General features: G+C 40.6%; 1 protein-coding gene across 4 annotated transcripts in view; it reads right to left on the bottom strand.

Moving 5' to 3' along the window:
• Positions 1–218: 218 nt before the first annotated feature.
• Positions 219–19,479, bottom strand: part of LDLRAD4 (low density lipoprotein receptor class A domain containing 4) — a 322,573-nt gene continuing 303,312 nt past the window's right edge. For all 4 annotated transcript variants that reach the window (XM_077352829.1, XM_077352832.1, XM_077352831.1 and 1 more), the window contains 2 exons: positions 13,331–13,384; positions 219–12,634 (listed from right to left, as the gene is read on the bottom strand). In XM_077352829.1, coding sequence (XP_077208944.1) covers positions 12,092–12,634; positions 13,331–13,384 — 597 coding nt within the window. In that variant the 3' untranslated portion in view covers positions 219–12,091. The remainder of the gene's footprint in view (positions 12,635–13,330; positions 13,385–19,479) is intronic.

Raw genomic sequence — 19,479 nt, 5'->3', positions numbered from 1 at the left:
CTTAAAGCAGTGGTAAGAAAAAACACCCTTAGTTTTTAAAGTTAGTTCAGAGAGATACTTTCCCAGGTTATAGCATAGGATATTGTATAGGATCCTGACATATACTATTCAGGCTTGTGCAGAACGGCAAGTGCAAACCAAAGATTGTGTACTGACATCTCTAGCAGTTTCCAGTATTAGAATGCAGACAGGAGGAAAAAATCTGAACAGGAGACAAATTAATTTCTTGGTTTTTAATAGTTTTGCTCTGTGGTTTGACCACAGTTTCTTAAGAACAAGCATAAAATCTGTATTGAAAACTAACAACAGCACTTAGAGCGACATTTTCCTTTAAAAGTATTGCAATAACAGACCTTAGGTCTAAAAACTAGAACATCACCATTTGCTCAGTTAAAGGAGGCAGATACACAACTGTTGAAATCTTGTTCTGCATATAACCAGAAGTTACATTAGAAATTAAGCAGCAAATTGATTAGGTTAAAGGGAAACAAAAAGTTGCTTAAAGCAAGCAAGGTTCATTGTAGCTTCACGTGAACTGCTATCAAGAAGTTCCAATAAAACATTTTTCCTTTTTTACTTTCAAATAATAATAATAAAATAATAATACTTAGCATTTATATAGCACTTTCAGTGCTCAAAGCGCTTCACATACATTACCTTGTAACCCTTACAACAGCCCTGTAAGGTAGGCCAGTATTATCCCATACTGGAGATGGAGACTGAGAAAAAAATGGCTTCCCTAAGTCCACCTACAAAATTCATCATGAGGGAGTCGAGATTTGAACTGGGGATATCCCAGATCACGGCTCCTTTTCTTAGCCACTGCATTATACCAGCTGCTAGCTTAAAAACAAAAAGAGTGAAAAGGTTAAATGTTGTGAATAGTGCTTTTTAAAAATAATTTGAAAAAAATGAACAAAAGAATCAGACAGATAAACAAGCAAGACATGACCCTGTGTGGAAAGTGACAAATCATACTCATTTTACTGTACAATATGCAGCACATGCTGCAAAATTAACACTAAATAAAAATGGTCAATGCAGTGGAAACAGGCAGGAATCCAATGGTAAAATGAGTATCTAAAAACCAAGTCTAGGTCAGACCATCACAGAATTCTCTACATGGAAGTTCTCTATGAAATACATAAAGATCAATTTTTCTCGCAATGTGCACTGCAATTAAAGCAAAAATTACCCAAATGAATTTTATTTTTTGCCGTCTAAGAACATGCCTAAGGCATTCATCATTGATGATGAAAGGGTTTGGGAGGGGTTGCTTGTTTTAAAGTTTATTCTGAAGATCAAGAGGCCGTCTAATAAGCGGAAAAACACGAGTACAGAGCTCCATGTCTCCCTTTTGAGGTTCTATCATACCTTTCATCACTGCAGTTTCAAAACAAAATGATTTTTTTAAGGAGGCAGCATCTTGTTTGGTCCACTGGGTACATAACATTTGTTCTTTCCATTAGCAACTCACATTCTAGATGCCACCACCCTGGCACATGGTTCACTAACATGCTGGATTTCTTCTCCTTGGGAATATATCATGACTGTTCAGTGCAAATAGAGAAGCGGTGATTGCAGCAAAATTCTGAATACTCAAATGTGCTGTGCCCCACCTGGATTAACAACTATCAGACTATCTAAATACCATAGCTTGAGTGTGGAGGTGGAAAAAGACAACAGTCTGTAAAGATATGCACAGTTCCAAACACAGTAATATTGGGGAAGGTGGGTGTAACAGGTATTTATTATGCTAGTACCAAATATACGTAGGTATTTTAAAGAAAGATATTCACATGCCAAACTGTAAGTCAATCAAGAAATTATCAACTAAGCTACTGAGAACGGAGCCAAGAATACTCTTGACTATATGGGTAAGCTTTTCCATTAGTGGGCTTGGAATAGCTAGCCACTAATTTGTATTAAAGAGTTGCAGGAGTGAGAGAGACTTATGAAGACAATTACATCAACTGCAGCCTGCAGAAGTCCCCATTACCAACAAACATATCATTCATACCTGCAAAGGGGCTTCCTGCTCTAGTATTAAAGATTATGTTTTGTCTGGTGGTGAATTCTCATCAAGGAACGGGCCCTAAAAATAGTATTTATTTGGCTTCCACACAAAAACTTGCCCTGTTTTTTTTTCCTGAGGTATTAATGTTGCCGAATAAGTCTAAGCTCCAGAAACAGGGCACAATGTGGACAGATGGTGAACTTGTACTGCCAAGACAACCTTACTGTGTGCAGCACCTGCAACACAGGAGGCTATTATCTCTCCTCATTGGTTTTCTGCAAGCAGCTAAGTCCCCTTACAAAATGGAAAAAATCCCCAAAGCAAAATATGGCATGAGTTGCTCATTAAACTTTGTAAGGTCTTTTCTACCAGCTGTGATTAAACCTTCCTTGGTAAAAAAAAAAAAAAAAGACAGGAGATATTGGGGAAAGGCATCTTGAAAGAACTGCAGCCTGCATTCTTCAAAAGCAGATCAATCTGTGATGGGCACCAAGAACCCTGTTGCTAACTCAGAAAGACACAGAAAATAGGGAGGAGGAGTTAGGAAGCCCCAATCAAATGTCAACACTAGCGAACTAAACTAAAAGTGCGTGCAGCTCATACATACAAAGGCCAGTAAATTGTTCTGAATGGTCACAGTACTGCTCAAATCTTCCCCACATTTGCTGCTGCCTGCACTGTGATTAGACAGGAAAAGGAGAGTTCAACATATGTGAAGGAAAGACATGCACTCCATGGATCCATCCTTAGCTAGAAATGAGTTTTATTCATATGGGTGGGCTTGGAAGTCAGCTCCCACTTCAACCAAATCTGATTTAAAGTGTCAGTATTTCAAAGGTATAGGTTGTAGGAAGTTAGCCCATCTCTGTTATGTTATGGTATGAATAACAACCATTAGTTGAAGAGGAAAGTGACCAACAATGGTCCAATTTCATAACTATAAAGCAACAAATAAAAGCAACAGAGTTAAAGCTGAGTTTTGTATCTTTAAAAGGGACATGTGTACACACACACACACACACACACACAATTCCTCACAGTGAAAACGCACCAGACAACCAGTTGCAACCAGTAGACTAATCAAAAGTTATTTGTTCAAACTTTCCTTTTTTCACCTTATAGTATATTGATATTCCATAGGAAAATAAAAATACATAGATGTTGTGCCATTTGTATGCAAATTCTGTTACAAAAGAAGGACAAAGCACAAAAGTAGGCATTCACAAGTTCTATGCCATGTGTGTCAAAACAGTTATCCTCTATACATTGTTACATTATTAACAATGGTTTTGTATTTGTTCTACCCACTGGGTAGGATATGTGCATAATATATTCAAGTTATATACAGCACCTTACAAATCAAAATCAGAAGAGACAGATGACTGAAAAAAGCACCATTTTAAGTGAGGCACAACAGAGGTGGGAGCCTACAGCCCAAATCCTTCTGCTATTCCAGCCAATGGGAGTTTCCCCACTGACTTGAATGGGTTTTGAAGGACCAAGGCCAGAGTGTCAGGGGGCGGAATTCCTAACTGCTCAAGACTTGAACATGAGGCACCTACATTGTTTCTGAACTACAGACATGCAGATCTCCTCTAAATTATATCAGGCTTCATAGCTCTACAATGAGAAATGAAAGAACCAAATGACAAGGCAGAAAGAGACAGAAAAACAGAAAATGGTCACTCGCAAAACCCACACATTCCATATTTTTGAAAAAAACAAACCAGCAACGTAGCCTCAAATATCTCACTCAGTTCAAACCGAAAGACATCCTCCACTCATTTCCAACTGAACTTGTTTCTAAGCAAGTGAGTATAGAATTGCAACCTAAATAAGAGTGGTTAATATCAATCAAAAACCTATTTGGCGAGGCTGGAACAAAGGTTTTTCTCTGATACTCCCCTAACCCAAAGGACCAGGCTGAGTTTAGAGAGTGTATCAGCTTACCCTTTTTGCTTCTTGCATACAGCAAACAAAAATAAAAGGATTCCAATAAAATTTCAAGGCTTCCTATTTGTAGAGTTAACATTTTGCACTGATGGCAATGAACAGGTAACGGATTACACAGAGTATCAACATTTTCAGAATTTATGTTAAAGGTCAATTGACTGTCCACTTATAGAGGCATAACATCAGCAGCCAATAAATCACTACATTGTGGTGACATGACTAATTAGGTCAGTATCAAGAATATACATTTCTTCAGAAGGCAGATGATTTTTATAGGGCTTTTGAAAGCATGTCAACATGGTGGGGGTGGGCAGGGCAGATTGATTCAGTGTATGAACTCACCCCACTAGAAATTCCTTTGAGTATATGAGGCTGCTTTATACTCAAGGCCAGCTAGCTCAGAATTGTCTATTCCAACTGGCAATGGCTCTCCAGGCACAGAAAGGTCTTTCCCAGTGTCTGCTGCCTGAGATCCTTTAACTGGAGATAGCAGGGTCAGGCCTTTCTCTGTGCAAAGTAGGTGCTCCACCCCTGAGCTATGGCACTTTCCCTATATGGATATGTCCTAAGGATACAGCTTAACTGTCCCAGTTATCTTATTGCTGCTGACAGGTTTTACTTTATGTCACAGGGGTCATTCAAAATATGAATATTATATGTCACATAGACATCATTTCCTAGCTTGGCCCCCATTTGGGGAAAAATTGCCTGATACAGTAAAAGGTAGGAATCTGTAGCAGTACAAAGGCTGTAACCATATCTAGAAGTACTACACAGTTACTAAGAGATAACTATGTTTGCTACTTCATTAATAGATGCCATCATCTGCTGTTATTAAAAAACCTCATCTTTAGGAAGATTTATAGCAAAATCATCAATCAATACTGTTACATAATTTAGAGTTCTCAGATATCATCACTGATTGCTTTCCAAAATCAAGGAAAGAACCCGTTACCTCATGTCCTGCCTTACTCTGTACTAAGTATCATACAGTACCTTCACAGTGACTTCTCAAATCTAGTTCAGGCACAAGATGGCACCAGAAACATTTTTACTGGCTGCCAAGATGCTACCAAAAAGAACTGGAGAAAGCGTCCTTTGTGTGGTGGGGAGAGGAAACCCTTTGCTGTACTTAAGAACTAGGGACAAATTTGTGGTCTGCTTTCCAGCTCTACTGAGAGCACTGCACATACCATGCCCCCTTTCCTTAAGGAGCCGCACACCTCAGACAGTTAAAAATAAGGTTTGAGAAGATGTTTCAAACTATGTGCAATGGCAGGCAGCAAGAGGTGTGCCAGGATTTTATTAATGAACTAGGAAGCTACAGATAACCCTCGGCTAACAGAAGCCATGCACAGACAAAGACGAGCATGTCTGACATGCATCACTGCAGTCTGCTTGAGGCAGTTTGCTTCTGAAGGTTCAAAAGCATGCTTTAGTACTTATGTCATTTTTGTGTCAATCAAAGAGAGCCTGGGAGAGGGTGTGTAATTTTAACACTTCCCAAAGAAGAGTTTTTGCACTTGTGTAACCTTAACTCAAGGAAGAATCGCAGGAACTAGATAAGAAGCTAAAGATTCAGCTAAAGGGAAAATAATTTGAATTTCACAGCTATTCACTGGACCAAATACCTGCTACATTCTCTGTGGCAAGCCTTCAGCTATGAAATGTAGAATGACATCAGATCTAGAAATAAACAAGTACTGTTAGCTGGCTTGGCTTATACCATCAATTAAGTCCTTGCATTATCTCTGGGAGGAAAAAATCATGACAATTTGAATGCATTAGGCAATAAACGTGGCTACACAACGGTACACCCGAGATAAAAATTCCATTGGCTATACTGGATTATCTTGTGGAACAAGTACATTAGAACATACCTCAAAGTATTTTTGTGCATGGCACATAATTTTGAGAGAGAAATGTGTTTGAATATTTTAACTGCAATTTTTCAAGTTTTCCTCCCATTTATTCTCCAGAATCGCTCTATAAAATAGTCGGCTTTGCATCTCTAAGTATCTCCAGAATAAGACAAAATATAAGCAAAACTCAAGCTAGTGACTTTTTGTTCAAGAATCAGGCTCTCAACTACCTTCTCAGTAACAGTACAAAGAAAAACACACAATACTTCCATTCACACGTGGTAAGTTTAGTACAGTAGATGGTTCTGAAGTTGTCTTTGTTTCTGCATTTTCTTAGAATAAAAAAAAAATCTAATTTATAGTCCTTTTGATTAGAAGTTGAACCAGCTAAAATGCAACAGCTATGGAAGTTTAAGCAGTAATCAAAAGGCAGTGGTTCTCTGCTTTAGTCTATTGCTAAATGGGCAGGGAAGAGAGGCAATTATGAAAGAATCTGGATTATCTGAATGACACAGTACATCAATAGAGGGACAAAAGAACAAACGACGGTGTGATAACAGAGTAGGTTCAGGATAGCAGAGGTCTAGGAGTGCATGGCCATGATCATACTGTTGTGTGGAAGGGGGTATCTCCTATCGAACTTGGGCAAAATTTCCTAGCTCTTATGACTGTATGAAAGTACAAGAGGAATTTCTCTAAAGTATTACAAAAACAGAGGATGGAGCAAGCAGGAAGTAGGACAACTCCACTCAGCAAAAGGTGTAGGTAAGCTGTATCCAGATTAACTATTTCCCAAAGTCAATTAAACACTAAGGGGTGGATCCAGACAGCTTTTTCATGTCATCTCACTCCAAGCTACTTTTTCAGTCCCCCTCACTGCATACTACTGCCCTGTCTCACATGTCTTTTATCTACACTGATGATTCCACAACCCCCAGCATAGCTTTTTTAAATTGCCCATTTTAAAAAATTAAAATGGCAGTGGGCATCCCCATGGTGAACACGAGGACAATGTCACATGTAATTTGCCCCTTAGGCTTGTAGTATGTCTCCCCCTACAATGAATACATGTACAGAGAGTGAGAGAATGGCTTTTTAAATTGCTGACAGTTTAAAAGAAAAGTACCACTTGTCTTTGGAGAGATTAAGAGAGGTACTCAAATCAATCCCAAAATTTTGGCAAAAAACATCAGTTTTCACATGGCACAAGATCCATGCCCTTAGTCAACAATCTACATCAGGGGTAGTCAAACTGCGGCCCTCCAGATGTCCATGGACTACAATTCCCGTGAGCCCCTGCCAGCATTTCTTCTCCAACTGTACAATTCTCAGAACTCCTGCAAATGCTGCATGTGGAAATCAAAGCAATCATTTGTGCAAATTCACTGGAAGAACATGCACATTGCCTTATTTCGCTTACAGCATCTGAAATACAGGTTTGATGTATCCTTTCAACATATAATACAAATGAATGCCTGACAAAGTAAATGCCTTCTCCTGATACCACCTTTTGAAGAGTGGAAATTAGGGCTCTATTGGTGTTATCCAAAGCAGAGTTACATCCTTCTAAAGCCACTGACTTCAATTAACTTAGAAGGGGATATCACTGCTGAAGATTGCACTATGATTACGTAACTTAATGCTAATTTCTTAAATTACTCGGCATTTTCACCTTCATTTTGTAAGTGAGAGCTTTGAAGATGGAGCTGGACTTTTTCTACAGCTATCATCAAGAAACATGGCACAACCTGAACCATAGTTAACCTGCACAGAGGTCCCTTCAGAAGAGATCAACAGTTAATCTCTCCTGCCTCGCCATTTTAAAATTAATACAAGTGTATTCTCTCTGTAAGTAATGAAAATAGGAGATAGCCCAGCAACACTGAGATAACTAAATTTGGAGAGTAATCTTAAAAAAAGAGAGACACACCAAACAACTACTATTTTGTGTAGAGCTAAGAAAAGACGCTCCTGGCGTCTGCAATGTGTACAAGCCTAATTGAAAGAAGCCCAGGTTCAAAGTATTTCCCATAGGTATTATGCACCAGAATATTAAAACTTCATACACAAATGACAACTGATCATCTTCAAAGCCAGCATACTCCTAATATCTGCCTTACAGTTACTAGTCTGTAAAATATTTACTCGCCTACTAGTTCGTTGGCTAGTAGAGTTTTTCCCTATAAAACAAATGGACGTCCAGTAAGTGGGAAATGTTTATTTGGGTATCCCTTATTATCTGAACAGACACTGCACATTTTATATTATTAGACACATTCAGATTTTCAAAGCACTTCGTCTGGATCCTAAAACCTCATTTCATTTTCAAACTCACTCACAGTGCCCTCTCTAACTGAAAGCAAGACTGCCCCCCCCCCACACACAGATGTACCATCAAGAAAAAGATGGATAGTCTTAAATCTATGTACAAGTTGCAGGTAGGTATGATTTAGAAAAATTGTGTATATAACCTTTTAGAGGATTTAAAAAAAATTCAAGGTCATCTATCTTTCAGGTAAAATTTTCACTGTATAAAAAAAAGAAAGAAAAAATAACAGTCATCCCATATCACAGCAGAAATTGCCATGGAGAAAAAGGAATCTTGTACTAAACTAAATCATCCTTACCTTTAAAAAAAATCTGCCATACTTACAGGGGTCCCTACCAAGGATGTATAAAGGAATACTCTTCTGGTTCAATCCATGCTCAATTAGCTATTGAGCCACCTTTGTTATCAGCCAAAATCTGGGAGGATGCTGTAAGTATTTCTGGAAGGTGAGAGCAACGCACAGCAAGAATAATAATTATCCGAATATTTAGAAACTAGGACAAAAATTGTTCCAGTAAGGCTCAGGAGGATACTATTTAAGAGTGCACATAGTTATGCTGTAGATTATGTAAATATAAATGAAAAAGGGGAGGACTGCAGCATTTATAATACTTGGGTACGTAAGACAAGCAGCTGCTCATGCATGAACATAGGACAAGGTACCAAAGCCAGGATCTCGGGGGGGGGGGGAGGAGGAGGGAAAGGCTTTGGTGTGGCGAAAGGAGCGGGGACGTGGTGGACCTGCTCCTTTCGCCGCACTGAAACTGGGACCTCGAAGGGAAAGGGGGTGAAGGAAAGGCTTCGCTGCGGCAAAAGGAGCAGGCCTGTTCCTTTTGCCGCACCAAAGCCGGGACCTCAGGGGGGAGGGGGTGGGGGAAAGGCTTCACTGCAGCAAAACGAGCAGAGCCTACTCCTTTCACCACACCAAAGCCGGGCCCTCAGGAGGGAGGCGGTGGGACCGGCACAGCGGAAGGGGCCTGCCAGGAGCCCTGCAAGGCCACCAGGGCCAGCAGCGTCCAGGCTAACGTCCATTGTATTCGAAAATACAATGGGCTTTACCTCTAATACAAAATAAAAGAACTAAAAAAAATATATAGAATCCTAGAATCTGAATCTAGTTTCCCTGGATCCATGGAAATCTCAATAGCAAGACAAGTATACCAGTCAGTGGGAAACAGTTAATCAAGGATTGGCTTAAACAAGAGCATATGACCTTTAGGGAGATAGAATTTTCATGTCAAAATCCTGGACTTGACGTGATAAAATACCTACTACCGACCTGGTAGTACCTAGTTTGGTAAACAAAGATCCAATGACTTACAACTTCACTAACAAGATATAGGAGTTTGAACAGTTAACCAATGAACACAACAGGGCACCCCTACAGACACAATTATTCAACAAGCATTTTAGGCATTACAGCCACTCAACTGAATTCATTCACATCCAAGATGCAATTCCATTTCTGGATGCACATTCCATTTCTGACCATTTATGGAAAAAAATATCAAATGAGGCAGGTGTTTGTGAATTCCCCACAGTTCTCTCTCTAAACATCAATCCTACAGGTATTATTAAATGGACACAACCAAATCACCCAGATACACTTGCCTCCATTGAAAGGTATAGTGCACGAGATACAAAAAGTCATGCCAGCTGAGCTGAGATAGCCAATTCACAGAATTAAAGCTACCACGAGATATTCATAGAGTTACGTGACAAACAAGGATATTAAAGACAACACAGGGATACTATGTAAGTCAGGAGAGCAGCTTGTAAATTGGAGCTAGTTTAGGACAATATGCAAATAAGTTCTGTCCAACTACAAACAAGATCCTTCTGTTTGCGGAACAAAATTATTGTTGAGCTCATGAGCCACCTTAGGCTTATTACAAAAGGACAACAAAAGCAAAACACACAACACATGCTGTTTTGGCATTAAAACTCTGCATAGATCAGAGATTCAGTTCAGCAATCGGGCTTCTCTCTTAAGTTACTTTAAAATATGGAAGTCCTACAGAATCCCAAGCTTCGGCAAACAGAACCAGAGCTACAGTACAGTACATTTATATAGTGCAGCTGGTGCACTTTATCACTATTTTGATTGGCAAAATGCTATGCTTAAGTCCAAGGGTGGTCAAAACTGTGGCCCTCTAGATGTCCATGGACTACAATTCCCATGAATCCCTGCCAGCAAATGCTGACAGGGGCTCATGGGAATTGTAGTCTATGGACATCTGGAGGGCCACAGTTTGACCGCCCCCTGCTTAAGACTGTAGAAAAGGAGACTCGTAAAAGAAAACTCTACTATGCAACTACATCTCTCAGTGAAATATCAAAATTAAGACTCCAGAGATTCTCTGTTTTCTTTTCAAGTCCATTTGCTAACTGCATTTTAGGTGCCTGTTGTGCTTTGTGTGTGCTCTTGATTTCAAAACCACTCTCCTTCAAATTGCCTTTCAAATGTTGCTGCAATATAGATAGCGAGCACTCAAAGCAATGGCCAGTGATTCCCAATTACCATACCACAGGACAAATTCACTGGGATTTTGTAGGACTAGATGTTGAAATCACAGCCTAAAAGCAAAGCCAGTATGATAGCTGTACCTAGTCCTAAAACATTAACATGACTGCTTGCAGATTTTGATAAAAACCAATTCAGGTCAAAGAATAAAGATAGGACTGTACCAGTTTGAACCTAATCAATTGATTTTCCTAATGGTACAGGCTCTGTAGACCCCGTGAGCAACATCTACCCAGTTAAAGAAACAGTGAAAAATGAAGAGGAGGCCTGAAGAGAGATCCATCCATCCAAGTGAGATGGAGCCTCAGCACTACGAGACAAACAGTTCTATAAAAGCACAACAGAAGTGTGATTTAACAGGAAAAACCCACCTTGCATTTTAATATCATTTATTGTAGGAAGCCATATCATATGACTGAATTTGTTATGGGCTACAGTGGAGATAAAACTCTGCTGACACACCATTGTTAAAAATGAGAGAAAGGAAGCAAGCAGTAAGAGTTTGTTAGAATTACAAAAAAAAAGTAAATGTGTCCAGCATTCTTCTACTTAAACAAATGGTTTATCACTACAACCATCTCTAGGAGGTGACTTCCATAATTTCACATTTCCTTTCTCTTAGCCATAACTCTGCAATACACCTTGGTGTTGCAAATTATTGCAAAGGTAACATGTTAAATTCCTTTGTCATGTACTTAATGTTATGTAAAATAAGTATAAGATTCAATTCAATAGTCTCCTAGTGATGATGATTAACAGAGGGCTGGGCAAAGGGTTGCTCGGGAATCGTCATTCCACAGGTGAAAAGACAACATATAGAAGAACTTCATGTTAAACAGTTCCCTCATATATATACTTTTTAAACATTAAAAGATAGTGCAAATTTAACACACTTGTATCACAACACAAATTAACCCCTTGAATTCATCTAGTTTTTGTGGGCTTTTAAAACTTTATACCTTGGCACACAAAACAGAAATGCTGAGTCATATAAAAAAATTCCACATTCAGGGCTGGGGAGGGGAAAGCAAACTGGCCAATTTTGCCCCCATTAACATAGTAACTCTTTCTCTTCTTCTTTTAGCCATTTGCTCAATATAAAACAGGCTGTACACGCCGTATTCTGTGCTAAGTTATCTCTTAGAATTAAATAATTCAAATAGTTTATTAAAAATATATACTTTCCCAAAAACACTGTTCGTGGCCAAACTGAATGGAAGGTTGTAATTATTTCAAACCACTTTTCATGCAAGTCCCCCGACAGGAATCAGGAACTAAAAACAGTTTTACGCGTTTGGTTTTACTAAACATGAAACTTAACAATATTGTGCACAGGAGCACTGAAACTTCCATCATGCTCCCATTTGATTCTCCCGTCTCTCTTCAAGTGCTCATGGAAAAGAAACCTAGACGAGGTTTCCCGGTTTCCTGTCTTTGCCTTTAACAGGGACTATTGTGCTCTCTGAATTGTTCTGCTGAGACTGAAGTCTGCTTCCCCTCTGTGATGAAGGAGCTGCATTGCTTTGCTGGTGATGGAAAAAAGAGGAACCGGGATAATGCCCCATGACCTCACTGTAAGTCGGGGGTGGTCCTTCCATCCTTCCATTACTGCTATAATTGGTTGCACTTATGCCCGAATTGCTGCTTGGTGGGCAAGGGCCCCCATTGTACATTGAAATGTCTATCAAGTCACTGTCAAATATAGTTCTATTGGGTGGTGCCCTGACAGATTCTCGGTTGAGTTCCATCTGTTGTTCTGGGTCCCGAAGCTGCAGCGTGCATGGCCCTTGGTATGGTGGCGGCTCTTCACCATCAGAGAGGGAGATGGTAGGAGGCAGATCAATCTCATGCTGCATGTATGGGTAAGTTGGCTGGAAGCGACTGAAATGTTCCCTCTGCATAAAAGATGGAGCAGTAAACCTGTCTCTGGACCGTGGGGCATACATGATCTATAATGTGAAGGAGAAACTATTATTCCACCAATACATTTTAGCCTAAAAAAGTTATCACATGGAGCAACAACAATCTACATGTACCCCGACAATAAATACAGGAAGCATTATCTGGAGATAGCTTCAAAAAATGAAAAAGTTCTTAAGAACCATTACGTAACCTAACCAAAAGCAAGAGCAGAAGAATCATAATGACAATACAAATTAAGCATAGGAAGAATCTTAGAAGAACCGTTGGATTTTCTTTCAACAAATTAATTGTAATGGTAAACATTAGAAAATAGCAACCTTGCTCAATAACAAAACAAAACTTCTTTCACATCCTCATTAAAGCAAAATCTAAAGCATTTCAGAAACATAAGAAATTTAAACCCAAAACATGATCTCTGATAATAATCTTTCTCAGTACCACCCTGTGACAAGAACACAAAAAGATCCTAGAAATCAGTTCACCAGGGAGTTCCTATCAATGCCCACTAAATACGCTGTGATTTGCACAGCAGGACTCCATATCTCAAAAATCCCACTGATTGTTTTAACACAGAGATCTGGTAAAGGCATACCTTGAAGATACTTCCTTTCAATCCCATTTATGAAAGCTACAGCCCTATTTGCCACTCAAAAACAGCACGAAGTGCAAGTTATACTACATAAACAAAAATGCCAGTCACTGAAACGTGGATGAAAACTTACCTCTGAAGCTCCCTGACGTGCAGAAGAGCTGTCTGAAGGCCACAAACACCCTTCCTAATACAGAAGATAAAATAATAAAAACACTTAACTTCAAAACAAATATTGCAAGAGGTCATATATGCCATTATATCTCGTGATTGTAAACGCATATACATTGGTTTAGCATTAATTATGGTTACTTCTATGCTGCCTACTAGCATCCATGCTCCTGGCAAATAGATGGGGAAGAAATGGAGATAGTGACAGATTTTATTTTCCTGGGCTCCAAGATCACTGCAGATGGGGACTGCAGCAAAGAAATTAAAAGATGCTTGCTCCTCGGGAGAAAAGCTATGGCAAATCTAGACAGCATCCTAAAAAGCAGAGACATCACCCTGCCAACAAAAGTGCATCTAGTCAAGGCTATGGTTGCAATGTATGGCTGTGCAAGTTGGACCATAAGGAAGGCCGAGCGTCAAAGAATTGAGGCTTTTGAACTCTGGTGCTGGAGAAGACTCTTGCGAGTCCCTTGGACTGCAAGGCGAACAAACCGGTCAGTCCTAGAGGAGATCAGCCCTGACTGCTCCTTAGAAGGCCAGATCCTGAAGATGAAACTCAAATACTTTGGCCACCTCATGAGAAGGAAGGACTCCCTCGAGAAGAGCCTAATGCTGGGAGCGATCGAGGGATGGATAAACATATGGAGCAGAGATGGATCGAGGGATGGACAAACATATGGAGCAGTGGCTATTATCCACAGCCTATAGATGGAAAATTATGTATGGGGCAATGATGCTCTGTATGCTTGGGGTACAACAGCAGGAGGGCTTCTGGAGTTCTGGTCCCACTGGTGGACCTCCTGATTACATCTGGCTTTGGCCACTCTGTGACACAGTGTATTGGACTGGAATGGACCATTGGCCTGATCCAACATAGCTTCTCTTATGTTTTTATGTACATACATCTTCTTTCCAAATAAGAGACACTATGCAACATATACACTTTATTTCACTGAACATATTTCCAAATATGTATAACACTGCCTCTCAAACCAGTTTAATTCTAAAACACCCATTCAAACTGTGTGTTATGTTGCAAAACTTACGTTCCGTACTCTCCAAAAATGTCCTCTCACTTTTCAGTCAAACTGTCACTCATCAAAGAGAACATTTAGAAGTTGTTTCTTTATTCCTACCTGCTTCTAAAAGTACTCAACGCTAAAAGGCTTTTGAAAGCACTAGAAGATGGTTTGTAAAACTAGCAGTTGCTGGTTTTAAACTGATGGCAAGCATACGAAAACAGCATACAATATACCGGCTGTCAAGCAAAAGGGCTTTTTGATTTAGTTTCCGTGGAAACTCAAACTGCCTCAATGAAAATCAACTCTGATAAAGACTGTATTGTATTGTAGTCTCTTTTTCTCTATAACCCTCTGCCCCTTGTTTCTCTCTCTGAATCATTATTTATACTATACTATTCTCTGCCTTATTTTTAACAATCAATCATCAAGTAATATAAGTATACAAAAACCTTTAGACTAACCATTTGAATTTTTAAACCATGAAAACCATGAAAAGGATATTACATCTTAAGCCTTCTTTATAGCAGAAAAAATACAGGTGATGTTCATTTGACATTATCCCAAATTAACATTTTCGTTTTGGTTTTGTTTGTATAGACAGGGAATTCCAAGGCCACACATATGATGCTCTTTATACAAGACTAGAGGCAAAGCCCACTATACCCAGTGAAACAATGGGCACTAGGATGCACACCTGCACTGTGGCCTTCCTAGGGGCTGGCTACTCCTGCCCACCCCTGGACTCTTGAGGCCCTACCTCCAAACCTCAAGGAACATTCCTAACCCAGGGGCCATTAACCTCCAGGTACAGAGTGAAAATGTCCTGGAATTGGAGGTCAGCTGCAGATTATAGAGATCAGTTCTCCAAGGAGAAATGCCTGTTTTGGAGGGGGAACGCTGCAATGGCAATAGGCTCCTTGGGAGGGGGGAACTGTGGCACTACCTACTGGGAAGGTGCTACTGGAAAACAGTGTCTCTCCCTCTTCCACATGTCCTCAGGGCCTCATGGTGCTTCTGTGCCCTGTTCCCAATCTTCTATTCCAGTGGTCTCAAATTTGCCTTGTTGTTATGGTCTTGGAAAAACTGCATCAAGACCAAGTTATCCACATGGAAAGGGAGAGTCTACATCTTTCCAGTCCCCCCCCCCCCACATTAGCATTATTTTCCCTGTTGCAATGACCTGTGATGGCTTCTCCCAAATCATTCCTCACTTCTCAGTTTATCTTGTTCTATCACTTCTCAGTCCAAGAGCACTTCTGCTGCTTCCAGGGGCCATCATTCCACTCTGGAGACTGCCATTCCAGTCTCAGAATCCTTGGAATTCTGCATTTTCATTGCAGTTTCTGTGCACTGTAAAGTATTTGAATGACAGCCATGCAAGTCATTATGGCCAATGGGTATTCCAGCATCTCACATTATTCTCAATGGACAATCCTGTAATTTGTTTTAGTACATTCCCAAATGTCAAATGAGGGTTTGAGCAAAGAAATTTGAGCAAAGAAAAATGCTGCAAGACCAAGGATAGCCAACTATCCTTTCCTCTTCACCTCTTTGAAAATTAGGGGAGGGATGGGATTTGTAGCCGTCATGTTAGTAGATTGATGTTTTAATGGGAATTTTAATGGGGTTAGTTGTTGTGACCCGCCTCGAGCCTGTCGGGAGAGGCGGGAAATAAATCTAAAAATAATAATAATAATAACTTCAAAGCCTAAATTCCCAGCTAACCCAACCTGGCAAGCCAATACTAGAGGCACACAGAAAAACAGCATTGTGTACCATAAACACTGCCCCCCCCCCAATATTCCTGGTGACTTCCGAATATTCTGAGAATTTGTCAGGATCCACTTACTGGTATCCAAGAAAATCCTGGATACCATCCAGACATCCAAATATATCTGGAAATCACTCAAGATTGATTTCAAAATACATTTTATTTTGAAGAAAGCAAGACGCTGTGGCTGAAAACACACACACATTTAAGCCCTTTAAAGTTCACACAGAGAATTTCATCGAATGCTCATGAACTCGGAAACATACTTTTCTTCACTTCAAATGTTTTAATACCTTCTCCAAGGGAGAAAAATCTTCCACTTGCTATCCCAAACAGTGCCCCACTCTGCAGGTAAACTCCAATGCTATCTTATCAGGATGAAGCCAGCTAGACTAACTGCAGTTTTAATGTTATTCATCCCTCCACCATTCACTCATTGTCTCCATGCCACACCTGCTGCCATCTCAAGTCAAGCAGATAAAGCTGGACAAAACTTTTTGTCAGTTTCAATCCCCCTGGGGAATAGTAAAACTGGCAACTGCAAGAGAACACCATGTCCCATCTTACCCATCTCATCACAGATATGCACAGCTGCATTAGTAAATTTAGAAAAGTGGGAAAGAAAGAAACTAGCATTCATTAGTTTTTAAAAGAAAGAAAGAAACTAGCATTCATTAAAATATTTCCTTCTAATCTTGTAAGTTTTTTCTGTTAACTACAGAGGCAATTATATTTCCCCAGATGCCCATGGTCCCAGAAAATAAGGGGGCAATCAGCTTAGAGAGCCAAGCTATTGCTGCTAATAGCAATACCTCCAAACAGTTGGTAGCAGACTAAAACTCTGTGTTTTACATATGAAGTATGTGACCAGAGAGGACAGAAACTCCTATCCTGCATGGCCTTCATTCAACTTGAAGACATGATACAAGAGTCTGCAAAACTGAATCTTTTACCAATGCATGTCAGCCCAAAAGCATTTTGAGTGTCACGTGTGAAAGCAGTCATATCACTTTCTTCAGCCTCAGAAAACAGATACTTTCACAGGTTCATAACCTGATCAGGGGACAGGAAGTTGCAGGAAGAAGCAATCTTGCAAACTGTTTCAGGCACATGAGAGGAAACAAGAAGCCTCTAGGTTGCAATGTCCTCCTTTGCCTCAAAAGACTATGAAATCAGCCATTCTGAACAGGGGCCATGATACATTTGAAGGGGGGCACAGATTGAAAAATGTGAGAAGGGGAGCTAAAAGGGTTTGGGGGGGTAGTAACTGAACCTATGTAATACCTTTGTCACATATGATGTAATTAATTGCTCGAAAGTTCAACCTTCTTCAAGAGAAAGAAAAAGAAATAATATAATCCATTCCTTTGTGTGCGCTTGAATTAATGTATTCACGAAAAAAATGCTTTCCTTGGTCAAATGTTCAGTCTTTAAAAATAGTTTTTCTCAGTATGTCAGAATGTTCCAAGTTTTCTTAGTGTTCAATAATAAATGTTTTTTTTTGTCTGTTTGTGTTGTATCCTTGTTTTATTATTATTATTATTATTATTTATTATTATTTATTTGATTTGTATGACCGCCGCTCTCGGAAACCGGCTCGCGGCGGTTCACAACATTTTAATACAAAAACAATATATTAACCATTAAAATTCCCCATTAAAACCCCATTAAAACAATGACTAAGTCACAATGATGGCGATTAAAACTATTCCCGTACAGGCCCACTGGATGAGCAGAAGGGAACGGAGGATAATTGGGCATAGGATGGAACACTCTGGGGAACCAGGTCAGTTTAGTACTGGCCTCCCCCCTCCGGGGAGAGGGGTCCGATCTTAGCCCCGGGCCATCACCCGGCCTTAGACAAACGCCTGGCGGAAGAGCTCCGTTTTGCAGGCTCTGCGGAACTCAGAGAGCTCCGACAGGGCCCGCAGCTCTTCAGGGAGCTCATTCCACCAGGTAGGGGCCAGGACCGAAAAGGCCCTGGCCCTTGTCGAGGCCAGGCGTGCCTCCCGGGGTCCTGGGATCATCAGCAGATTCTTACCCGCAGAGCGAAGTGCCCTGCGGGGGGCATAAGGAGATAGGCGGTCCCTCAAGTATGCAGGACCCAAGCCGCGTATAGTCTTAAAGGTTAGTACCAAAACCTTGAACCTGATCCGGAAACAAACTGGCAACCAGTGCAGCTGCTTCAGCAGAGGCTGAACATGGGACCTCCAAGATGATTTAGTGAGGACCCGTGCAGCTGCATTCTGTACCAGCTGTAACTTCCGGGTTAGAGACAAGGGTAGGCCCGCGTAGAGCGAGTTACAGAAGTCTAATCTAGAAGTAACCGTTGCATGGATCACAGTGGCCAGGTGTTCCGGGGGCAGGTAGGGCGCTAGTAGCCGAGCTTGGCGTAGATGGAGAAACGCCGTCCGGGCTACCTTAGTGACCTGGGCCTCCATGGAAAGTGAGGCATCCAGAATCACTCCCAAATTCCTGGCTTGGGGCACAGATGACAATTGTACCCCGTCCAGGCAGGGAAGACGCGCTTCCTGTTCCTGCTCCCTTCGGCCTAGCCAAAGGACCTCCGTCTTAGAGGGGTTGAGTCTCAGGTGGCTCTTCCTGATCCATCCAGCCACTGCTTCCAAACAACTGGCGAATTTTTCTGGGGGGAGACCTGGCCGGCCATCCATCAAGAGATAGAGCTGGGTATCATCAGCGTACTGGTGACACCCAAGCCCATAACTCCGTACCAGCTGAGCCAGGGGACGCATATAGATGTTAAATAACGTGGGGGAGAGCACCGCAGGGAACCCTGGAACTAAGTGAGAAGGGGCTTGGGAATGGCTAAAGTAACTTCACCATATGCCATATTTTCATTTTAAAAAACACAACATGAAAAGCAAACCCCACTCGTTTTGGGGTGGGATAAAATAGAACAGCTATCTTTCTCTTCTTTGTTTTCTTAATATGCTCCATTTCATTCACAATTAAAGAAGTTTGTATTTTTAAATGTCATCTGTAGATGGCAGTAAAAGGTCAGCTAAATCTAGTTCCGAGGAGAGTAATAGGTATCATCCCTGCATACCAGATCTGTGCTTTCCTCCTTGTTATAACCTACTCTTCCTTTTGGGTGAGAAGAGAGCAGGGCTGACCAATCTATTTTTTAAATAACATCAAAAATGTTCCTTCACAAAATAATACAAACAATGGTGCAAACATTGCTAAAAAGAGGAAAAAAATTCCTCCAAGTACTCTCATGCCTCCCTTAAAATCATACCTGACAAAACAATGCAATCTCTCAGAAAGATAAAGAATGCCTACTACAAAAGACATAGT

The sequence above is a fragment of the Paroedura picta genome, chromosome 9, assembly GCF_049243985.1.
Source record: "Paroedura picta isolate Pp20150507F chromosome 9, Ppicta_v3.0, whole genome shotgun sequence".
NCBI lineage: Eukaryota > Metazoa > Chordata > Lepidosauria > Squamata > Gekkonidae > Paroedura > Paroedura picta.
This window is presented reverse-complemented; position numbering and strand designations above follow the sequence as displayed.